Source organism: Carassius gibelio, chromosome A3, assembly GCF_023724105.1.
Source record: "Carassius gibelio isolate Cgi1373 ecotype wild population from Czech Republic chromosome A3, carGib1.2-hapl.c, whole genome shotgun sequence".
Classification (NCBI taxonomy): domain Eukaryota; kingdom Metazoa; phylum Chordata; class Actinopteri; order Cypriniformes; family Cyprinidae; genus Carassius; species Carassius gibelio.
This window is the reverse complement of record NC_068373.1, coordinates 8,695,888-8,720,660: the sequence shown is the minus strand read 5'-3', so window position 1 is coordinate 8,720,660 and position 24,773 is coordinate 8,695,888. Positions and strand designations below refer to the sequence as shown.

General features: G+C 37.0%; 4 protein-coding genes across 6 annotated transcripts in view; all 4 read right to left on the bottom strand.

Moving 5' to 3' along the window:
- The window catches only part of LOC127941367 (sodium/myo-inositol cotransporter 2-like), a 32,311-nt gene extending 30,550 nt beyond the window's left edge, over positions 1 to 1,761 (bottom strand). The window contains exons 1-2 of the mRNA XM_052536370.1: positions 1,430 to 1,761; positions 929 to 1,083 (exon numbers count right to left, since the gene is read on the bottom strand). Coding sequence (XP_052392330.1) covers positions 929 to 1,083; positions 1,430 to 1,684 — 410 coding nt within the window. The 5' untranslated portion in view covers positions 1,685 to 1,761. The remainder of the gene's footprint in view (positions 1 to 928; positions 1,084 to 1,429) is intronic.
- Positions 1,762 to 3,602: 1,841 nt separating this feature from the next.
- LOC127941412 (delphilin-like) lies at positions 3,603 to 5,035 on the bottom strand. The gene is made up of 3 exons (XM_052536418.1): positions 4,246 to 5,035; positions 4,024 to 4,065; positions 3,603 to 3,901 (listed from the first exon to the last, which is right to left on the bottom strand). The coding sequence occupies exons 1-3, from the start codon at positions 4,331 to 4,333 to the stop codon at positions 3,633 to 3,635; spliced, it is 399 nt and encodes a 132-aa protein (XP_052392378.1). The 5' UTR covers positions 4,334 to 5,035; the 3' UTR covers positions 3,603 to 3,632.
- A 1,377-nt stretch (positions 5,036 to 6,412) lies between these two features.
- Positions 6,413 to 16,228, bottom strand: LOC127941355 (transcription factor E4F1). 2 transcript variants are annotated; one of them, XM_052536356.1, is made up of 14 exons: positions 16,066 to 16,228; positions 14,275 to 14,384; positions 13,810 to 13,885; positions 13,534 to 13,679; positions 13,313 to 13,433; positions 13,063 to 13,215; positions 12,652 to 12,761; positions 11,795 to 12,019; positions 9,921 to 10,035; positions 9,614 to 9,831; positions 8,919 to 9,117; positions 7,967 to 8,118; positions 7,218 to 7,277; positions 6,413 to 7,097 (listed from the first exon to the last, which is right to left on the bottom strand). In XM_052536356.1, the coding sequence occupies exons 1-14, from the start codon at positions 16,157 to 16,159 to the stop codon at positions 6,747 to 6,749; spliced, it is 2,130 nt and encodes a 709-aa protein (XP_052392316.1). In that variant the 5' UTR covers positions 16,160 to 16,228; the 3' UTR covers positions 6,413 to 6,746. The 2 variants fall into 2 exon arrangements, with proteins under 2 accessions (XP_052392316.1, XP_052392320.1); XM_052536360.1 differs by having other exon boundaries at positions 12,673 to 12,761.
- A 730-nt stretch (positions 16,229 to 16,958) lies between these two features.
- On the bottom strand, positions 16,959 to 24,565 carry LOC127941328 (hexosaminidase D-like). Of its 2 annotated transcripts, none has more exons than XM_052536286.1 (14): positions 24,368 to 24,565; positions 23,067 to 23,156; positions 22,677 to 22,959; positions 22,484 to 22,593; positions 21,322 to 21,409; positions 20,967 to 21,131; positions 20,673 to 20,856; positions 20,237 to 20,308; positions 19,118 to 19,322; positions 18,893 to 18,975; positions 18,719 to 18,794; positions 18,543 to 18,638; positions 18,272 to 18,361; positions 16,959 to 17,754 (listed from the first exon to the last, which is right to left on the bottom strand). In XM_052536286.1, exons 2-14 carry the CDS (start codon positions 23,144 to 23,146, stop codon positions 17,556 to 17,558), a joined length of 1,731 nt encoding a protein of 576 aa, XP_052392246.1. In that variant the 5' UTR covers positions 23,147 to 23,156; positions 24,368 to 24,565; the 3' UTR covers positions 16,959 to 17,555. The 2 variants fall into 2 exon arrangements, with proteins under 2 accessions (XP_052392246.1, XP_052392236.1); XM_052536276.1 differs by lacking the exon at positions 24,368 to 24,565 and adding an exon at positions 23,596 to 24,324.
- Between the last annotated feature and the right edge of the window lie 208 nt (positions 24,566 to 24,773).

Here is a 24,773-nt window from a genome sequence, read left to right as displayed (position 1 = left end):
CCCTTTTTTTTTTTTTTTTATCCAGTGGCAGAAACAGGCTTCCAGTCTGAACTACTTTTTCATTCAAAGTCAAATCTGATCAATATTCAAAACTGACACCATCTACAGTCCACTGCTTATACTTCACATTCTGAAGACATCCATCCCATAAAAAGCAACTTGTCTCTGAACAATGGCAATGAGAGAAAAATCAAAGCTTTGTGCATGTACAAAAAACTTTTCTTACTTGCTAAAGAAGGCATTCATGGTTCCCGATAATACAAGGACAGGCTTTCAAGGGTTAATAAGAACAAGCTGATGAAAAGTGTGAATCTAGGTATCTGGAGCATGCTGTTCTCCTTCATAACTCACTCCTCATAGAAGTAAGGGTGATCTAAAAGTGGTCCCATTTTCATAGTTTCCAAGCATATAACTTCAAAAAATAGCATGCACTTGATGAAACAATATGTTATCCAGTAAACCTCAGATGTATAATTCCTCACTGCTAGCAAGAGGCGACTGCTGTTAAAACTGCTCTGTCAGTGTAACTGAAAACATTTCAGCTTTGAGACGCATCAAATTCTCCTGACAAAGACCCTCATCAGCGAGTTATTACACCAGAGGGAGACTTCTTATAGTGTACATTTTCACAAAATAGAATACTATTAAATCTAATAACAATAGTTACGTAAAATAAAGAAATAATCTAAAAATATTAAAATCTAAAAGGTATTTTTCTGTATTTTAAGCTGTAAACTAAAAAGACGATATAGTCGCCCTAATCTTTTAAAGCAGAAAGAGTTTTTAAAGAAGGATGCCAGCTCATTAAAGATGGGCACATGCAATGAAATGGCAAGTTCATGTTCATAAAGCTGCTTCATATATAAATAAATAAATAAATAATAGGGAGGCGGGTCATATAATTGGGCTTATGAAAGCTGACTGATACCTGATGCTGTCAATCAGTTGCTGATGTTCCTCGGTGAGCAGTATTTCTGGAAGTGTAGACGCCAGACCTTCAACATCCCTCTCGTTTGCATACTGCTTCAGCAAATCAAACAGCCTCTCTTTCACCTCAGGCTCCTCCCCTAAAATCTCCTCAACCTATACAAATTCAGAACAGACCATTTGAGCTTCGAGTTTGAAAAACACTGTGTGATGTTTAACCAGCCCAAACGAACTTTTCGAAGGTTTGAGTTCAAGAACACTTTAGTTTAGGGACCAATTAACTAGTTGTTTATTAGCATGCATATTACTAGGCTGTTTATTTGCACTTAGAAAACACGGATTTATGATTTCTGCCTGACCATATTTTAGTTACTTAATCCGACCCCTAACCTAAACACAACCTCACTAACTATTAAGCAGCAGCAAAGGTCATGGTTAATAGTGAGAACTGATGTCCAAACTAAAGTGTGACCCAGGCCCATCCAAGCCCGTTGAGACTGACCTTCTTGTTGAACTCCAGGGCTTTGTGCTTGCGGTCCTGTCTCACCATGTCTCCGCTCTGGTAGGTCTCTTTCATGCTGCTGCTGGTGCGTTTCTGCCAGCGGTTGATCCGCAGCACGCCCAGACGCAGCGTACGTCCCTGAGAGGTCTTGATCATGGCCGCCGCCGTCTCGTGCTGTTTCACTGGAATACCATTCACCTCCATCACATAGTCACCTACTCGCAGTCCACTCCGGCCTGCTGGAGAGTTCGGCATGCAGTCCTCCACCAGCAGGGGGCTGTCCCCCACTATAGTGAAGCCAAAGCGACCATCGGGCCCCGGGGCAATGTCCATCTGTGGAGGTAAAGTGGATAAGGGTGAGTGACACTGGTTTGCTCCACAGGAGGCAAAGGAAAATTAGGAGAGATCTGAATTATCTTTCAAGGGTAACTGGACCTCAAAACCAGTCTTAAGTGTCAATATTTCGAAATTGAGATTTATACATCATCTGAAAGCTGGATCAGACAATATTTGGCTGAGATACAACTTTTTGAAAAGCTGGAATCTGAGAGTGCAAAAAAATCGTAATACTGAGAAAATCGCCTTTGAGTTTTTCCAAATGAATTATTAGCGATTCATATTACTAATCAAACCTGTTAAGTTGTGATATATTTACGGTAGGAAATTTACAAAATATCTTCATGGAACACGATCTTTACTTAATATCCTAATGATTTTTGGCATAAAAGACAAATCTATAATCTATCTTTTTTTTTTTGCTGTTGCTAAAAATAAACCCCAGCGACTCAAGACTGGTTTGGTGCTCCAGGGACACATATTCTAATGATATTATATATTACGTTATTCTTTAAATTATTATATCTACGCTACTGTTTAAAAGTGCATTTATCAAGAGACTTTTATTTTACAAAATATTTATATTCCAAGTAAATGCTGTTCTTTTGAGCTATTAATATATTGATCAAAGAATGGAATTATTATTATTATTTTTTTCATAAAATGTTATTGCTCTGAAAAACATTTCCGTAAACCTATTAAGCAGCACAAAGATTTTCAATACTGAAAATAATAAGAAATCAGCATATAAAATACAGCTTTACATCACAGGAATAAATTACTGTGCATTTATTATATGCATAATATCTAATACATTTTAAAATATATGCAAATAGAAAATAGATAATTTTACTGAATAAGAAACTTTAAAAAAATAAAATAAAATTGTTGCTATGCCATTCATGCATTTTTGGCTTGACTAAAAGGTAAAATTTGTAAGATATTTTCGGTAAAATATCCAAAAACCACTAGGCTAGTGTTATATATTTTGTCCAGCTGATTACTAACAATATCTCTAATGTTTTCAACTACTTGTAAATCATGAGAAAATTCCCTTTTTAAACAGTGACACGGGGCAGTGCAGTCGCCTGTGGATGATGTTAGTTCTTCTTTTTAGTTTTATGGCAGATTGCAACCATGGCTTATCAGGTGCATACCGCCACCTACTGTATCGGAGCATGTAGCATGACTATTAATCTAATGACGTTAGTTACCCTTTGTTACTGCCTTTACTGACTTAGAAACCACATGACAACAGTTTCGTGGACAAATGCGGAAGTAGCTTTGCGAAAAACTTCAGCTAGAAAGAGATGCCGATCTCGCTTGTTTTACTCGACAGGTGAGTTGTTTTGATTCGTATCTTTAAAGAAAACATATGCTGTTATAACGATCAACAAGATTAGTATGATGGGGGATACACGCCAAACGCGGGGCATCGCGTCTGATCCATAGTCTGATCGCGCCTTTGCATTGACTTTGTATGTAATCTACTCGAGCAAATCGTTGAACTCGCGTTAAATCCATGATTTATCTTCCGTCTGATTGATGGCTGTCAGCGTTTGGGTAGAGGACAACAAATCCCATCATTCCTCGCTCCTCCTTAGCGTCATCAAACCACACAATTGTTATTGTTTTGGTAGTGCGCCCTCTAGTGGCAAGTCCTACAACATGTCGTTGTGTCCAAATACTTCTTATGGCAACTGTATTTATATAGAGAGATAATATATAGGCAATTTTGGACATTTGATACGATCTCGCTTTTCTATTTAATAACCAACCAATTTCCCATATGAACTGCTTTCTTCTCTTAAATTCCGCCACATTTAACCAAATTTACTCAGTTTTGTTATTGACAGTAAATGGCATGTCAGTAAAAACTGGCCTGTTCAATTCTAGACACAACGCCGATGCTGGGCGGCACAGTCTTGAGGGTCTGAGCCAGAGCGATGAGGGCTTTAGTGCTGAGGGACGAGACGTTCTGCCCGTCGATCTCCAGAACCTGGTCCCCTGGCTGCAGTCCGGCCATGTAAGCGCTGCTGCCCTCCACCACAGAGAGGATGTAACTGGGTCCATCTCCACCCAGCTTGAAGCCAAAGTCCTCCGGCCAACCCTGGTTATTTGCTGGAAGGGCCAGTTCTGGAAAACGCCAGTACATGAGAGATAGAGAACATTTCACGCATTACGTTTGCAGCACTTCATCATATAGCAGACTGATAACAGAGGGAGGGGGAAAACGATCAAGAAATTACTTTACGCACCAATATCCAGTGGGAAATCTCTCAGCACATTAGGGTTTGGGTCTGAGGAATTGAAGAAACATATTAATTTATGGATATATATAAAGAGAAAGAGAGCAAGATAGATGGAGAGGGTGTATGCATCTAAACTAATAAAATATACATTCTTTGATAAAAAGAATTGAAAATACAAGCCTGTTTCTCTGAGTTCCCACCTCACAGTGTTCAGCTTTATGAACTTACAGAAATCTTTGGAGGCACTGCGGGATCCCGATCGGCTTTGACGGAGAGAGAAGCGGCCCTTCTGGCTCTTCAGAAATCTTCTCATCATGGTTTCTGGGTCTTCTGTGTGGAAGTGGAGCTGTACGAGGTCACGTCAGGTCAGGTCAGGTCAGGTCACCCTCCTCCAGAAGTCACTGCCACATCATTACCAAACACAATCGATGCGGCAGGTTTAGCCTCCATCAGTCCAGAGTAGATCAGGAGAGCGCTGTCAAGCTCTCTGCAGCCGTGGCTCTACATCTCCACTGAGTTAGTCCAGTTCAAACCCTCTTGCAGAGCGCTGAGCAGAATCTGGGACAAGCTAGCTGGGTCTTTTAATGATTCTTTTGCAGGAAAAGGTACAGTGAAGCCCCATTTTTCTATAAATACCTCCCTCTCTCTCTGTGTGTGTGATGCTGGTGGATTGGGCCCTCTCTCAGGGCTGAGGAGTGACCCAGAAACTGCCTGTCAGAGCAGCAAAGGACAGCGCTCCCATTACAGATCCTCAGAGATGCTGTGGTACAGTTAGATGTAGTCTGGTACATTTAACTCCTGTTCCCCTTCTAAGAATCTGATCCGGTATCATTCTTCCAACTGTTCCTTGTTCAAGCACAGCCTCAGAGCAGCAGGAATGGTTAACCTCCAACACTGCAGTGATAGATATGGTTTAATGTGATATTAATAGCATTTACAGCATGACGGCAGAAAGTTATGAGGAGGTCTGTGGTGCTCAGGGCTGGTAGTCAGAAGGTTGCTGGTTTGACCTCTGCAAGGAAAATGCAACCCAACTGTGCCCTTACCCTTAGGTTATGCTAAATGGAAGTAAATAAAGTACTTTTGTTTACTTCCCTTTAAATAAATAACTTGGAATAAAAGGGTGAATCTCCCAAAATGTCAAAAAAACAAACAAACATTGGTCACAAAACAAAAAACACATAAAAAAATATTTAAATGGTAACATATTTAAATAAAATATATTTACATTTAGATTTAAAATACAAAAACAAAACAAAAATATATATACTTTTTTTAAATAAATGTAAATTAAACAAAAACAAATTTTTTTGAAACAACAAAATTAATTTAAATTGAAAAAAAAGCTAAATGAACAAAACTAAATAAAACAAAAATGTAGAAGTGATTTTAACATTTAACATTTTTTTCTAAAATTGTAAATACAAAATAAAAAAGTATATACAATTTTTATAAACAAAAATTAAACAAATAACAAAACTAAAATTAAAAGTAAAATCAAAAGTAATATATATATATATTAGAAATTGTGCTCAACTATAAAAATGTTTATATGTTTATAATGTTTAATCCTAATGTCCTCATTTTTTATGCTTTCTTGTATTTCATTTTTATGCTTTCTTGTATTTCTTTTGACTTGGGGGATAGGATTAGGTTATAATGCCTTTGCTGGCTATAACGATAACATTTCAAAACCAAAACAGTGTTTTAAAAGGCATTGTTCACTACAAGATGACCATTGATAATCCTATTTAATATCACTCTGAAACATGTCAAACCAGAGGGTGCAACTCTTTTTCAGTGGATCATTTGCAAGTCAGGTCAGGGATTCATAGCTGGAAATAAAAGAAAAATGTCATTATATGTGGGCATATGTGAAGGCCTGAAGGGGCAAAGCACTCCAGCATGTGCGCTGATGGGAGGGAGAACAGATAGTGAAGGTGACCAGAGCTTCAATATGCCCTCGATCTGCCAGAATCTCCCGCCTCGATCTATCTGGATATAGAAAAATACATCAACCTCATGCATGCATGCTTACTAACCTCAAAGAGCAATATTAAGACAAATTTTCAACTCCTGTTAGGATCGTGAACATTGAAATAGCAGAAAGGCATCAACAATGTGCAGGTATTATGTCAATAAATTATAAATGAAAGTTCATTAAAGCTCCTAAAAAAGCATATGTATATTTTTATATTTAGTACATATTTATCTGCTCTTAAACCCTCCAGAAAGCCTTGCTCCATAGACACAACAGTGTTTTTACGAAACATCAACACATGCGTTCAACAACACTCACCGTGCTTTCAGAGCCCAGAATATTCCTTAGATGACTTATGCATTACTAAAGATGCACAAATGAGAACTGATCAATGAAGGGGAAAAAATTCAGAGGCACATGAAAATATATTTTTAATGTTTTGTACTGTTGTTCCCTGCCAGGTGTTTTATGGGCCCTGTTATTGGTGGCAAAGTTACGTTACATATTCATGAGTAGATGATAGTCGTTTATGATTATATGCCATGCATCAGAGAGAAACTATGATACGGCAGCATCACATTAAACATATAGAAAAAACATGGTTCATTGGTATAAACCTGCAGCTCGTTTAAAACCCAAAAACACAAACGTCTGAAAGTTTCCTTAAGCAAAAGTCACAAATCCATCGTGCAGCGCAGAACATGTGGATTAAGGAAATGCTACACCACGGCTGTCCAAAACCTGCATCTTAGACCACTACCACAGTCTGGATCTCCATTTCGTCGGGTGAAGCGATGACGTACTGCTCCTCTTGCTCCATCGTCTCAACATCCTCAGCTGATACCATTGTGACTGTGGTGTGGGGCGTCTCAGTGGCGCCCTCTGTGGCCGTCGTGAGGATGGTGCCGTCACTGATGGCATTAGCGAGTGTCATCGCCACCTGCTCGGTCAAACTCTCAGGGGTGGCGATGGTGATGGTGTCTCCGCAGTCCGAGATGCCCGGGGTCTCGTCTTCGGCCACGTTGCGCACGATGATCTGGTGGCCTCCGTGTGATTGGCTGACGATCTGCTGCACCACCTTCATGATGTGACTGTCCATCTGAAGTCAGACACAGCGAACAATGTGGTTAACCCCATTCGGCTGACAAACTGTCCTTTTTCATCCTGCTAATATTTGATTTAGGTTGACATTGACGTGAAGGAAAAAACTGAAATTAACCTGCTGCTGATTATCTTGGATTATTACTTCTTCCCCCTGAGTTGCTTCCTCAGCTGGTGTCTGAAAAAAAAAAAAAATCAAACATTTAAATACAAAAATTACATCACTATATTGCAACAGCTATCTTAATACATTTTTTTGGCCATCCCTATTATTATCAAATATTTTTAAATATACACTAGCATTTAAAAGTTTGGGGTCAGTATGACTTAAAAAAAAATAATAATAATAATTAAATTTTTCAACATTGATAATAATATTAAATGTTTTCTGAGCAGCAAATCATCATATCAGAATGATTCCTGAAGGATCATGTGACTCTGAAGACTGGAGTAATGATGCTGACTGGAAATACAGCTTTAACATCACAGGAATAAATTATGTTTTTAAATATAGTGAAATACAAAACATTTATTCGTAATAATATTTCACAATATCACTGTTTTTACTGTATTCCTGAGCAAATACGTGCAGCTTCGGGGAGTATAAGAGACTTATTTCCAAAACAAGAAAATAAATCTTACTGACTGAAGTTGTGAAAGGGAGTGAAAAATATTGCTTGTATATGCATGTAATGATATGACATTTAATATAAGAAAATTAATTCATTTTAATTAAAACAAAAAGTCACACAAAACTGGTTGTATTTTCATCATCATAAATTGTAATAAATTTTCATCTGAGTATAAATACACACATAAGCAGTATATTGGCCACACATCAGTATACGTAACACAAGTGCTGTTTACCCCTATGATGTATTCCTGAGTGTCGGCCACCACGGAGGAGAACTCCACCAGCACAGCATGAGGGTCGTCTGACACGATCTCAGCTGCCAGCTCCTGCTCCTCACAGCTCCCTGCGTGCTCAGAGTCCTTCTGCTCCGCTGCAGAACAGCCCCCTGACCACACACACACACACACACATTACAAGGGACTACTGGAAGAATGCATGATGTCTACACACAGCTTAGAGAGAATTATGTATACACTTAGATTAGATTCAACTTTGTTGTCATTGTGCAGAGTGCAAGTACAGGGCCAACTGAAATACAGAGATATATATATATATATATATATATATATATATATATATATATATATATATATATATATATATATATATATATATATATACACACACACACATATATATATAGACATATACATATACATATACATACACATAAGGCTGCATTTGGATAACAAACATGGTAAAATATGTTATATTGCAAAATAAAACTTAACTTTAAAATAAGTTTTGCATATATTTTAAAATCCAGAGATGCAAAGCTGTATTTGCAGCAACATTACTCCAGTCTTCAGAGTCACATGATCCTTCAGACTGTATGTTGCTTTTGATAAATGCGTCTTCTAAATAAATTTAAAACATTTATAAATGTACATTTTTGTTATTTGCAATAAAATAATCATTAATGGAAATAATATAGTAAAAAACTTCAGCAAATTTTCCTTTAGCTGAAGTTGAAGCACTATAATATAACTATAACTGAATTTATAGTTATATAGTAATAACTATAACTAAATAAATGATAACTGATGAAAAATATACATACTATATAGACGTTCTTAAGAAAACTATTGCTACAATTAAAGTTAAAATAGAAAGTATACAAATGAAGAGTTTGAATTATTTGAATGTTTAATCGATGAATCATTTGAGTGATAGCCGTTTCTAAACCTTTAGCTCGCAGGTGACGGTTCAGCGTGCCGTGCTCAGCAAAGCCCCGGCCACAGTTGGAGCACTTGAAGGGCTTTTCTCCCGTGTGATGTCGGATGTGTCGCACCAAAGCGCTCTTTTCCCGGAAGCCACGGGTGCAGTGGGGACACACGTAAGGCTTTTCGTCTCCATGAGTGCGATGGTGGACCTGCAGAGCATTCTGGGACACGACACACAGAACATGCTTCAAAGATGACACTAGGGGCGTTTCCATTACAAATGTGGGCAAAACTATGCAGATATTTTATGTCGTTAAAAATGTATTGCGAAATGACGCCGTTTCCATTAAACGATGCTATGCGACTAAAACTTTATTTTTTCCTCTCTCGATAAGTCACGATTTTGGCTACACTTGCCATTATATTTAACTGAAGTTTTACTTGGAGGTTAGTACATTGAGGAATGATCATATGACTTTTTACGTACACCATGTGACCTGTTAATACAAAAAAAGAAGAAAAAAAAATCTCCATTGCAGTTTTGTGAATTATTCATTTTTCTCACTGCCTGAAAAATCACCTCGTATGAGTGTAAAAACTTTTTCACGATATTTTGACGTTTTTGCGTCAAATTCAATTTGCTATTTAAATTTACGCAATTTGAAGGGTAATGGAAACGCTCCTAATGTAAAACCTATGTTTGCACATTGACCTCACCTTGGTCTTGTAGCTCTTGTCACAGAAGTTGCAGTGGAACGGCCTCTCGTCTGAATGCGCTCTCATGTGTTCGCGCACGTGTCCGATGGCTTTAAACTGTTTGCCGCACTCTCCGCATTTGTAGCGCCGCTCGCTGATGTGCGTCTCCATGTGTTTCTTCAGCACGTAGCCCGTCAGGAACTCTTTCTGACATGTTAAGCACTTAAACGGCTTGTACCCTGCGGAAGAAAAAAAACACATTCAGAGACTCGGATATTACACAGCTATTCCAGATCGTAATGAATAAACTGCTTTGAATGGGGCTTACCAACATGCCCTTTGACATGGACCCTCAGGTAGGCCAACGTCTTGAACATGCGTTCGCAGTGAGGACATTTGTATAATTTTGTCTCAATGGGTTCATCTTCCTTCACAGAGGAATCCTAGAACGGATGAAAGAGTTTGAAGTTTATTGTGTTATTTTATTGGAATAAAACATGGCGTCTTCAGGGCTTGAATTTCGGTGCGGGAATGCGGGGATTGCGCATAATTTAAACCATTCCCGCAAGGTTAGCTTTTATAGTGCGAGAAATTCCCGCACAAATATATTTGCTTCATCTCAGAGCAAATGATTAAAAAATAAATTCACACTTGCGAGAAAAAATATGTCAAATTGTCTAGTCAAATTGTCTTTTATTTTCGAATTTAATTCCTCAATCGGCGCTGGACCGGCATTTTCTGTCTCAGCGCTGAGCTCATAGACAGTAAACGGCGGAGCCCTGGCTGCTGTAGACAGATCATGTTTCACGCTGTCAGTGCAGCGGTCTGCGTTGCGCTGATCTTATTCACACTATCAAGTGAAGGTTCAGCATTCTATTCTTTTGAGTCAAAATGAGCTGTTTGTGAAGAAATTATCCGCTTCCAAATTGTCGTTGTAATAACGAAACTGAAACATTAAAAAACATTTTGCTCTTTATGGTGTGCGAGAGATAGAGCGCGGCAGCAACGAACCAACTGATCAGCTTACAGCGTCACAACATTGAATGCTCGGCCGAACAGCTGATCATAGCTGTACTTTATTATTTTTCATCTCCATAAATATATCTATAAATATATCTAGTAATAAAGTTAACGCAAGGGCTAGAAATCAATTAATATTTTGCTGATCCTTCTTGTCATCATGGAGAGCGCAGTTGGTTGCATGGCAACGACAGACGCCACGAGAGTGCAAGCGCTTGTGGAAATGAGACTGCGGCGCGCGCGCCCGAGCTTTCCACTTGTTTGAGCATGTGACTGCGCGTTTCCCCTTGTTTTCTATTCATTATGCGCAGCATATTTCCCGCGCGCACAAACACGGCCACAGACAATGAATTGTTTGGTTAGCGTAGTAGTTTAAATATGGACCGTTGGCTGAAGCGAAAGACAAGTTCGGATGATGCAGATCACGATCCAAAGAAAAAAGTTTTCACTGAAATGGAGAAACTCATTCAGACAGCCATGGTCATACCAGTAGCGAGTGTGTCGTGTGAACGTGGATTCAGCACACAAAACAGGATCAAAACTAAATTCAGAAATTCACTGAATAATACAAGTCTCACAAATCTAATGATCATTTCAGAGCTTGGACCTTCCCTTGAGCAGTTTGACTTCAACAGAGCCATCATCAAATGGAAAGAAATGAAGATGAGGAGACAGATGAGAAACTTAGAATAAGTCACATGAAAAAAAGAAATGGAAAAAAAATGACTGAAATAGAACTGAAATGTATGAAAGACATAAATACTTATAGTTTAAACGGAGTTCTTAATATCAATTTACGATATCAATATCAAAAGTTAAAAAAAAAGCAAAGAATTGAACTGAACTGAAACACATGAACTGAAATAGACATTAATATATAGCATAGGCCTAGTTTAAACAGAGGTCTTAATGTCAATTTGAAGAGCATGATGTATTTTGTATAAAGTTTTTTTTTTTTTTTTTTTTTTTTTGTTAACTGATTTGAGAACTGGAAATGCACAATTCATGCATACAAATCTGTAGATATTAATAAATGAACATGATTAAATTAGACCGATGCATCAAAAGTTATTCTCCCCCCCATAATCTTTAGATCCCCCCCATGTGACCCATGTAAGGGGGGAATTCCCCCCCAGTTTAAAAAACGAAATTCAGGCCCTGGTCTTCATCTAAGAAACTCACTTGTGTTTCCTCGGCCACGGTCTCCACACATTCCTCCGTCACCTGGATCTCAGTGAGTCTGGCGTCAGTCTCAGGAGTCTGCAGGACTGCTTTAGGTGACGGGACCTGTGCCTGCTCGGCCGCCTCCGTGGCTTCGGTCTCCAGCGCGATGCCAGAGTTAATGATGGCCTGGCAGATGAGATTGTCGGCTTCAACCACAGTCTCAGTTTGAGGCTGAGACACGACCTGTTGCGGACAGAGGAACTACATTAACTCTAGTGAAACCAGCTACAACTACTGAATATATAAACAAACTAATCTAATGAAGCATTACTTAAATTCAAAAGTTGTGCTTGTTAACATTAGTTAATGGACTGTGAATTAACATGAACGAACAATGAACAAAGATGAATAAATACTGTAATAAATGTTAATGCATTAACTAAAGGAACTTTGTTGTAAAGTGTTACCTGTTAATCTACACAACCTGAAATGCTAATACATTTACAGTATATGTAGAAATCAATAAATAATGTAAATGTATTTCTCATTGTTAGTTCATGGAAATCTAATACAAGATATAACCTGAACCTTGTAACTTGTACTGAACCGTTATGATTCATGATAATGAAACTGAATTGTCATACAGACATAAGTAAATATCAATTTTACATTATTTTAATTTTATAATCTTATCAATATTGGTTAAAGCAAAACGAATCTCAACTACTGGCTATACTGTTGAGACTAGGTTAAACTGTATCCCCCAAAAATGCAATAACTGTTCATGTTTTTTTATTTTTTATTAGTGCATTTCAACATGCTTTTCCACACCAAAAATATTTGCAATTAACATACTAGTTTTGTTAATCTCAGACCTGTTGCACTTGTCCTACCACCTGGATCTGGATGATCTCCTGGCCAGCTTCCACAACTCTCACCACAGGAATCTGCTCCTTCTCGGGTTCAGGAGGGGACGGCTGAACATCTAGAAACATGCAGCAATACAATCAGTAAACTGTTAACACATGAAGAAGAATGTCGGGGTGAAATTAAAACCAAAATGCATGCTATAGATCTTATTCTGAAAGATCTATTCATTTGAAAACAGACATCTCTCTAGTGGTGACATATGCTAGACTTCACCAATCATTTAGTCCACTTAAATCCTACCACACATCTACCCACATCTCAATCATCTAATGAAAAAAATGATGCATGGAACCCCCCGTCTTTTGTTTTTTTTCCCCGATCTGTTGCTGAAGAGGTCATTATGAAAGGCTTCATACCTTTCTGGACTCCATCCTTGCTCACCAGTATCTCTTTACATTGACTGTAGCGGATCTTCTCAGTGCAAGGCGTGAGAGACTTCAGATGTCTGGTTAGCGCTCCGGACTCTCTGAACGCCAGTCCACACTGACTGCAGCGGTACGGACGCTCATCTGCCAAAAGAAGTGATATCATAATACTTAGAAAGACACAGGCACTAAATAACTCTCACTACTTAACAGAGTCCAGTACAAGGATGCTTTGTTTTACCCGTGTGCCGACGATTGTGTCGGATCAACGAACCCTTGGTCCTAAAAGCGGTGTTGCATATTTCACACTTAAAGTCCTTCTGGTCAGTGTGCGTGAACATGTGGGTTCTGAGAATATTTGTCTGCGGGACAAAGAAACGGGAAAAAAATGACCAACTGAAGTGAGTTTTGCTTGCATACTCCTAAATACTTCAAATGCATCGAAATGATCAAAGATTGTACCGTTTTGAAGGTCTTCTCACATATCTCACAGATGTACCGGCCCTCCGCATTTAGCTTCCAACCAACTTTTGCAGGACTGGAGCTGTCATCCTCGCTTGCAGAGCGGCTTCTCTTTTCTCCTCCAGCTGCCGCTTTCTCTTCCTTGTCTGAAGGAGCAAAGCGACTTTAATTTAGTGCCCAAACAAAGACAGATGGATTGGTAAATTATGTTCAATTTAAATCTCTCAATACAAGGACAGTTGTTTCATTGACTCCGCTAAATAAAAAGTGAAGTACCTGCATTTGACGTTCCCGCTTCATCAGATGAGCTATCATTTTCACTTAATTTCACCTTAACAGCAGGGTCATTTGTCTGAGGAAGGAGACAGACAGATGAAAACTGATGTATCCTGAGCTTACATGTTGGATGATGCTCACACATACTCTGCGGTTTCAAAATTTGGGGTTGGTAAACTCTTTCATGATCTTGGATGTTCAGCAAGGATGCATATATTTGATCAAAACTACAGTTAAAACAGAAATATTATTATTTTAAATAACTTTTTTCTATTTGAATACACTGAAAGCTGTATTTTATTCCCGTGATGTTAAAGCTGGATTTTCAGAGTCACGTGATCCTTCAGAAATCATTCTGACATGCTGATTGGCTGCTCAAGAAATATTTCTTATTATGAACAATAATGAAAAGAGTTTTTGTTTAATTTTTGTGTGGAAAGTATCCAGATATCATTTGACACAAACCTGAAGGTCGTGCTGAGGACGCCTGCAGCTCCTGATGAGTTTATGTCGGATGAAAGCATCCAGAGCGGAGAACTCCTCCAGACACCTCCCACATTTATGAATATCCTCATCTGAGAGGGAACACCAAAACATTGCATATCGCACTTTCAGTCTGACGGATCGTGCACATTACAAAAGCATCTATGCAATGTGAAACAAACAATGCAACAAACAGCAATATTTATCGATCTAAAATACTCACATTTTCCCACGACTGTGGCATCCAATAGTTTTTTTTTAATATAAAATACATTTATAAAATGTTTTAATATTTTTTATTGTAAAATAAAGTGTTAATTATTAATGTATAATTTAATGTTATAATGCAATTAATATAACTTAAAAAGTATATACTATTATAGTTTTGGGTTCGTTTTTATTTTTATTTTCTGTTTTCATTATGATTTCAGTCATTTTTGTGCTATAACTGAGGAAATTGTGTTTTCAGAGAGCTGATAAACAAACCCTGATTCAACAAAAGTCAGGACACTGTACAAATTGTGAGTAAAAAAGGAATGGAATAATTTACAAATCTCGTGAACTTATATTTCATTTACAATATAATATAGGTAACATATCAAATGTTGAAAGTGAGACATTTTGAAATATCATGCCAAATATTGGCTCATTTTGGATTTCATGAGAGCTACACATCCAAAAAAGTTGGGACAGGTAGCAATAAGAGGCTGGAAAAGTTAAATGTACATATAAGGAACAGCTGGAGGACAAATTTGCAACTTATGAGGTCAATTGGCAACATGATTCTTTTTCTCTGGGCCAAGGCTCATTTAAAATGGACTCTTGCAAAGTGGAAAGCCGTTCTGTAGTCAGACGAATCAAAATTTGAAGTTCTTTTTGGAAAACTGGGACGCCATGTCATCCGGACTAAAGAAGACAAGGACAACCCAAGTTGTCAGCTCTTTCAGGGAAGACCTTGCATTTTCCATCATGACAATCCCAGACCACATACTGCATCAATTACAACATCACGGCTGCGTAGAAGGATCCGGGTACTGAAATGGCCAGCCTGCAGTCCAGATCTTTCACCCATAGAAAACATTTGGTGCATCATAAAGAGGAAAATGTGACAAATAAGACAGTTTAGCAACTACCACTGTCCACTACGTGGCATCCCCTCTTCTTTTTTATAACAGTCTGCAAACGTCTGGGGACTGAGGAGACAAGTAGCTCAAGTTTAGGAACAGGAATGTTGTCCCATTCTTGTCTAATACAGGGACAACATTCCTATTCCTAAACTTGAGCAACTTGTCCCCTCCGTCCCCAGACGTTTGCAGACTGTTATAAAAAGAAGAGGGGATGCCACACAGTGGTAAACATGCCCTTGTCCCAACTTCGTTTAGATGTGTTGATGCCATGGAAATTAAAATCAACTTATTTTTTCCTTAAAATTATACATTTTCTCAGTTTAAACATTTGATATGTCATATATGTTGTATTCTGAATAAAGTATTTGAAACTACCACATCATTGCATTCTGTTTTTATTCACAATTTGTACAGTGTCTCACCTTTTGGAATCGGGTTTGTACATAAAAAGGAAAACGTGTGTGTGTGTGTGTGTTGTCAGATCTCCCTCCAGTACAGATGGATGCTAAGCATTAGCATGCTGCTCAGAAACAACACTGCGGCTAATGGAGACTCTGTTAGCGTGACTGAACGAGCCTAAGTCAGGCCACACATTAATCTCGTTTCTCCCACGCGACTGCGTCCCGTCCCACCGCACTGTTTCTACCTTCGTCTCCGAGCGTGGTCTGGATGGTGATGATGTTGCCATGCTCCGCTTGGTCGCTAACTGTTGCTGCCGTATTATTATTTTCTTCAGTCATGTCGTTCCAGACCTCCGTCTCTGTCGCAACGTTTCAACAGGGAAAACATGGCGGATTTACGACCTCGTAGTCATAACAACAAAAGGGCGGCGCGGGGAGGAAAAACGAACACGTCATAATAGATTCGAAATAAAGGCGCGCTCATTTTCTCCGGTCAAATTGGTTCTTTCGAACGGTTCGTTTCAGAGAATCGGTTCAGCGATTGGCATCCATGATCTAAAACGCTCAACATATGACTATTTATAATGTATTTAAAAAAAGTTTTATGTTTTAGATGTAAGGACGTTGATTGTAATTTAATGTGTTCCCAGCATTAGTTTGTGTGAATTAGTTTTTTTCTTTCAAATCGATGATGTTTCAACAATAACGTACTAAAAATAGACTCGTTTTAACAACGCAAATATGAAACAAAGGTAGTTTAAATAAACACGATTTCGCAAACCTTGCAACGTTTCTTCAAAGAGGTGTGTATTCATTTTTGTATTGTTTCATGTAATTGTTAGTAATAGAATCGGACTGGTTTTGTGAACCGGTTGAACTGATCCGTTGAAAAGATCTGATTCAAAAATAACGATTCGTTCACGAATAGGACTTTGCTACATTACTTGATTTGATTAAAACAGTAAAAATTCTTTATTTAAGTTTCTTTATTTGACATCATGTCACACCAAAATGTAATATATTTGACAAACTTTTTATAACTGTGATGATAACCATTTTGTAATGTTATGTCTGAGCACCTAGAAACCATCGAGTCTTAAATATTGCGTTTCTGCAGTAATAAACACAGTGCAAACTGTACAAGTACAAAAAAGCTTTTATTTTAAGTTGCAAACACACACGCAGACACAAAACCCCACAGAAAAACTGTTATTAGCACTGTTAGCTACTGTAAAAGTAACACAAGCTCCATGGCCAGCAGGTTTCCCGTTTTAATGTTTTGAGTAGTAAATGCTTCTATAGCTAATGCAGAACTATATCTGTAATAGTGATATAGCACGAAACATGCCAAGTATCTTTAATCGACTTTGGCGATTCCACATTTTGCAATTGTACAGAGCTGTTTGTGCTCCTCAAACGTACAAATGTACAAAATACATTTTGCGTGTCAAAGAAATGAATGATGATTGTGTTCCATCCCTAAACTTTCATAATAATAATTATAATAATTATAATTTTAAAAACACATTACCTGAACCAATGTACCTGCAAAGGCAAATAATTTACATCATTTTGAGTCAGCTGAAAAACAGATTAATTAAATGTATCAGTGTGTAGTGTTGTAAATCCACTTCTTCAAGAAGTGCATACACAGTGTAATAAGTGAACTTCTGTGAAACTTTTATTAATGTTGTCACTATATGGAATGTTCTTCCTGTTGGTCCACTTGTCTGTTTCACCTCTTTTTCGAAGGATCCTCCTTTGGCTGTCCATTGAGTTTTATGATTCGTTCTACATCAACCACCATCTCATGAAGTCTTTCTATGTGTTCGTTGACATTCTCTTCCATCCACTCCTCTAAAGTGTTTGGGTAGAAGATTGCCACCATACTTTGCCGGAAAGTCAATAAAAAGGAATCCCATTCATCCATCAATCTGACAAGAGGGAAAAAGTCAGAATATATAAGATACTATATATTTCCATTTATGAACCTCATTAACAAGCTTAACCAGAATTTCTAGTGTGAAATAATCTCCTGCACCTGCAAAAGTACAGTGTTCACACCACGGTTATTTAAGCATCATTAAGATACTATTATAGTTTTTATTAATATTTCATGATAAGCTTTTAATTTCAGTTAAATTTTTAGCAATGTTTCATATATATATATATATATATATATTATTATTATTATTATTATTATTATTATTATTATTATTTTTATTTTTTTCAGTTAATATTTTATATCAAGTAACAAAATAATTTTTTTAATGGTTAGTTTTAGTTAATAATTACTGATTTAAAAAAGAAAACTTTTTTTTTTTTTAATTCTGATACAGACTTTGATACAAACCCTGTATCCAAATAATAACTAAAATGTTTTATGAGAAACACAAAAAGACTATGTTTTTCTTAATAAATGTTTTGATATATGAGTGATAAAAACCTTACTTTTTCAGTTCATTTTTGAAAAATGCAAGATTTCGAGGGTTTGCAAAGTTGTGTTTGCGATGATATTTGCTGAATGATCCTTTGACATGGCTGCGAGACACAAGACAAACCAAATAATCAAGCAACAGAATGTTCAAGACAAAGAATTTAGTTGCACTAAAAGAGAAAAAAAAATAGCAGTGGCTTATGCTCTGTGAGAATGTCATCTGATCTCATGTTTATATGTATATGTATGTATATGTATAGGTCATTCAGAAACAGAATCACTCACTAGCTTTCCGTGATCTTTTTAACTGAACTCTCAAGGTTGTTGTGGATCTTCTGCACCATTTCATAAACATCTGAGCCAGGAAAGGATGCACCCTTACTGCAGTACATCAAGAGAACATCATTTACAAACATTATGAACTATTCAAACATTTCTACAGTATGTCAACAACTTCCTACCACTCGTTTTTGCTCAGCTCAACCTGACATCCAAGGAAGCGCTGAGCCTCCTTCTGTGCCTTGGCATCAAATGATCCTAAAGCAAACAAAACACATGACCGCATGACACCTTTGCAATAGATCTTATCCTAACAGCAAGTCACATTCTCAACCCCTCCAGAAAATAGCACTGACCGTATTTCAGTGTCTGAAGACAGACAGCCAGAGAAGGGATGGCCACTGGGAGAAGCTCACACAGCACAGTGTGATGCTCATACCTTCACAGAGAGAAATAGGTTTTAATATGAATGTTATGTTGTCATATATGTTTGTATGCATGCATGTATATATCCTCATATATAAACTGCGAACACAGTAATGCTTTGATGGCACAACCGTTCAGTAAAACTGCAGGCTCACCTCTGCCAGCCAGTCAGAGCAATGCCTTGGAATCTCACAGACTTGTACTGCGGCATGGATTCAATGACTTTCTGCCACTGGAGGTGGTTTTTTAAGTGTTGATTGATTGGAGTCCATCTCTGGTCAATTCCAGAGGCTCCTTTAAAAGCGCTAGCAAACCACACACCCTTGAATCCAGCCTGCTCATACTTCTGTATATAGCTACCTACAAACAATGAGTACATGTGGAATTAGATTTGGTTTGACATACGCAGTCATTCAAAAGTTGAAGGAAGTGACTTATATAAAATATGGTAAAAACTATAAAATATGAAACATTTAAATTTTATTTCCATTTAAAATAACTGTTTTGTATATATATAGAGAGAGAAAGAGAGAGCGAGAGAGAGAGAGAGAAAGAGAGAGAGAGAAAAAGAGAGAGAAAGAGAGAGATTGTGAATTGGTGGGTTTTTGTTAAATGTGAGCCAAAATCATCACAATTAAAAGAACCAAAGTCTTAAACTACTTCAGTCCGTTTGCATTGAATTTATTTAATACATGAGTTTCACACTCATTGAATTACTGTAATAAATTAATACATTTGAATTACTGTAATAAATTAACTTTTTTCACGACACACATATATATATATATATATATATATATATATTTTTTTTTTTTTTTTTTTTTAATAGAAAAATATAAAATAAAATAAAAATGACATTATGTATAATTTTTTTACAGGATTCTTTGATTAATACAAAGAACATAATTTATTACCTTTTAACATTGTAAATGTGTTTCCTGTCACTATTAATTCATTGAATGGATCACTGCTGAATAAAAAAGTATGACTTTATTTAAAATAAAAAATAAAAACGTACTGAACGCCAAACTTTCGAACTGTAGTGTACATAACGGTGTACATATAATCGGTCATATTGATGCATGCATATCTATAAGTAGTGATATGTGATATATTTTAAAATTCAAATGCATTTAAAAAGAGAGAATTATTCCGAGATGGTTTTTGAATATTGTCCTTTTCAAGATTACAAAGAGAACACTTTTCCCCTCTGAACAATGTGCACAGAGGAATCAATATTTTCATACACCATAAGAGCCGGAACAGGGTCTTACCAATCTCTTTCACATCCATGTTCGGGATGTAATTCCATATCATTGGCGATGCAATGTCTCGCAAACCCGATTCTAAAAAGTAAACACCCACATCAGAACCAAAAAGCACTACTGTGTTATTAACATTGTTAAGCTTAAAAGGTGCATCAAGTAACAACTTCCATTGCAAAAGTCTCCATCCTGCCATGTTAATACCTCTCATTTTATATTAGTATCCCCCTGTTTTCATACTGTAAAGAATAATAATAATAATAATTTCACAAGGTACACCTGTGAATAGGACACTGACAGTATAATGGCTTCGGTAACCATTAACCACATCATTAGATGTAACTGTTAAGTCTAAAAATAACTATAAGAAGTACTTTGTAGTTTGTACTATCATTATCATGACACCTGCTATTTGATAATAGGAAAACAGACTTTCTCATTCTACCTTTGATGGTGTCGGAGCTAACCTTCCTAAGCATGTCATCCCACAAGATCAACTTGATTCCTTGATTCAGTTTGGTGATAAATCTCCCGACTGAGGTCACATGATTGAGGAAAAGCTTCCCCGTGTCTCTATTGTTGGCTTCCAGCCAGCGCTTCGAATCGTCACTTTCGCCCAGGCCACGTACCTGAATGCAGCAGATATGAGCTTACATTTGAAAAGGAGCAGGTCACTCAAAAATGGAAACAGTTTCCATGAAATACAGCTATTTTTAATGATCTGTAGAGATCCACTGACCTCATCGGCACCGATGTGGAACCACTTTGCTTCTGGGTGCTTCTTCATAACCTGCGTTAGCATGTCTTGAACGAGATCCAGGCTTCCTGGGGCCAGAGAGTTTAGGCTATTGGGAAATGTTTCCACTTCTCTCAATTTGAAATACTTCTCGTGTTTCAAGACGAACTGAAATGTGAACAGAAAGACTGAGTGTACAGTATGCTAAACCACAGTGCATCCACAGCATTTGAATGATCTTTGCCTCCACATCAACTGTTGATGGCTGACTTATAAGTGCATGGTAAAAAAATGTAAATGTTCCTTTAATGCTTTGCTGAAGTACGTGGTGTGCTCATGTTTGAGATTCTGAACTTGCCTCCATGTGTCCGAACACCTGCACCAGAGGAATCAGTTCAAGCGTGTGCCGTTTGGCCAGAGACTTCATTTCCTCTATATCTTCAGGACTTAACAAGAAACAATAAAGATAAGAACGTTCAAATGTCTAAAGAGAAATAAAGCTCAACAGATCATATGCTTATGATCTCTGAATATATTATTGCAATAGTCCGACTAAAAATGATTTGAACGGAGGATTCAGTGAATAATGTAACAGTGACTCAAATGTCATTCTGTGCCTCGTGCAGAGTTACTGTATTTGGCTTCAGTGGACTTGGAATATTTTTGTATAAGTGTGTATCATGTAAACGCATTTCTATGGTATTTGTATGTTTTGTTCGCTCCTTTTTGAAGCTTGACATATGTGGTAATGTCCTTCAGTAATTCAAATAAAACTGAAGTAAAATAAATGTTAATATTAGATTTTTTTTTTTTTTTTAACAAATATTGGAAATGTTGTCTCAGCAACATTTAGCTGAAGTACTAAAATTACCAAAACTGAAATTAAAAATGAATTAAAGCCAAATACAATTATTTAAAATCAACAAAATGACAAAATCGATCAAATGAAAAATTTAAACTCAAAATGTTAATAAACCTAAAATATTCAGAAATCCTATAACAGTTATAATAATAATAATCTTTATTTTTATAGCACCTTTAAAAGCTACATCTATAAGTTCTTTACTAAATAGAGCATAGAAATACAAAAAAAAAAAAATATAAATGAAAACATGCAACATAACAATTTAAGATTTATATAACATAAAATAAAAACAACACTAGATCATTTTTCTCAATAAACAAATGACAAAGCATATATTTTGCCTCATTTGTTTGATTGGATATTCCTTGTCAACTTTCAGGACTTGAAAATGATGCTTTGGGTCATATTTCTGCAGAAATATATGCAATTCTCTCTCTCTCTCTCTCTCTCTCTCTCTATATATATATTATTCACTGTCATTTTATGGAAAAGTGCTGCATAGAGTAAATATTCTTTCAAATATCACCTTTTGTTAACCACAAAAATAACAGCATACAGGTTTAGAATCAAATAAAGCCAGAATTGAAATGTTTGGGTGACCTGAGCCAAATGAAGTCAAGCTCAGTTAATGAGGTGCTCAGGATCAGTCACTCACCTGTATGCAAAGCTAGATTTGAGAATACTGAGTTCCCCTTCATAAGGAAACATATCCTCATATTCCAGCAATATCCCATTAGCGCCCAGAGAGGACAGTAGAGGGAATATCTACAAAAGAACATAAGGCAAACAGTAATGCATTGTTCCACATGTTAAATCAACATCCCTGTTTGCACATACTGTTTTCTTACCTGTTCGAGGTATTTGACTTTGGGTGCAGCACCTTTCAGATCTAAGTGCACGATTTTTAATGAATCTGTGTGCGTATCATCAGGAATTCCTGGTTCGGACTCCTCTTGGTTTGATTGGATCTTCTCCGTTTTCTCTGCCTGAACCTCTGTGTTGTCTTTATGTTCTTTTTTGACTGGATCCTGCTGAATATGAACCAAATTCGGCTGTGGGACACGCTGGCTAGCCCAGAATTTACCTCCTTGTATGATTTGGTGGGTCTTGTGACTTGTGTCTTTGTTCGAGCTATAAACAGAAGTCAAATAAACGTCAATTACAGGCTTGTATGGGAAAGTGAAGTGAATGGTTTGATGCACATGTACACGAAGACCCATGAGAACTGCTATCCTCACCTGGGACTAAAGAAATATTTCATCATGGCAACGATCACCAAGCAGCCGATGACCAACCTAATAAACTTCTGATTGTTCATGTTTGCTTTTCTGCAGGTGAATGGGATAGAATGGCATAGATATTAAGGCAGGTGTTGAACTCGGAGGTGACCTTCGAAACTAAATTTGCATTGAAAATCACAAGACATAATGAAAAGCTCAGAAATATTTACCTGTTTAAATGACAATAGATTTACAAACGCATGCATTAAATAATAATAACAACAATAATACACTGTACAAGTGATACAAATAATACATTTCACACTTTACAATACATTTTGGAAATTAGAAATCTATTTTAAAAAATGGCTTAATGCCTCAAAATCAAAGTAGATCAACAATTTGACTTGCATTTAATATATTTTCTCACAATTAGGACTATTTAGCATTAAAGGAGAAATGTTTTCCTGCACACAGAATATATGACGCTTTATAAATGAATGCAGGTGTCTATCACTTTTGTAAAAACATCGAAATGTGTACTCACTTTGCTAAAGAACATTAATCCTTCAGGTAAAAGACTTTGTAAGCAGACTCAGGATTACTTCTGTGTGCAGTTTAATGCTGCAGCAAGTGTATTTGTGTGAAAAACGAGACAAGTTCAACCTGTTTAACGTGTCGTGCTTACAATAGTATATTTGCATTGATAATTTTCAATGACAGATGGTTGGCAGACGTTTGTGCACCTGAAGGAGAGGAGCGTGAGCGTGACAGTTAAAGTAAAGGTGCGCGTCACGTCGACGCTTTACGGCGCGTGATGTTTAGTACATCGAATACAGGGCAGAAGTAACATCGCATATAAATACGCACAAAAATACATTTTGATAGTTGTCATAACCTGTCAAGAAGTGACAGCGAAGTACTGCTGTGTTACACGATATATTTAATCTCCAACAGCATTTTCTAATTATTGTATAATGATTTTACATGCGGTTTTTATGTTGTCAAGGACTATGTAATATCCTTATTTTTTAAGATATTATGACTAGTTACAACACCAACCGTACATAGCAAGTCCAATGTCCAGTGACAGTATTATATTTTCGCATTATTTTAATGAAAAAAGCTCTCTCTGTCTCTCTCTCTCTCCTTTTTTATTTTTAGAAAGATATATTTTAATTTGTGTCTTATTTGAAAGTACTTTATCTTAAACTGAAACATATATTAAAATGTTTCTAGCCTATCTCGTGAAATGCAAAAACTTGGACCCTGAATCGATAACAAGAAGTGACAGGTGAGTCCCGCCCTTAGCCTCTCACTCTGTGCTTTGATTGGGCAGAGCCGCTTCCAAGTGGCCTGAGATTGGACAGTTTAGAAGTCATTCACAGAGCCCTGCCAATCGCATCACAGGAATATAAATAGGAGTCAATGACAGTGCTTCAGCTCGCTCCTCACGGATCTGGATGAGTTTATTACTCCGTCTCAGGTTTGCGTTTACTTTGAGTCAGATATGGATCATAGACGGTAAAAGAAAGGTATGGATAGGAGAGAAAAAAAAAGATAAACGGAAGTTACATTGTGTAAATAACGATACAGTTTATAAAAGTGACACGTTTCTCACAACCACATGAAGTCATATTGAAAAATCACTTTTTTGACTGGAAATTGGTCAGAAATTCTAGGAACCATGTAATATTGTGGTATTCTTGAAAGTGCATTAAAATA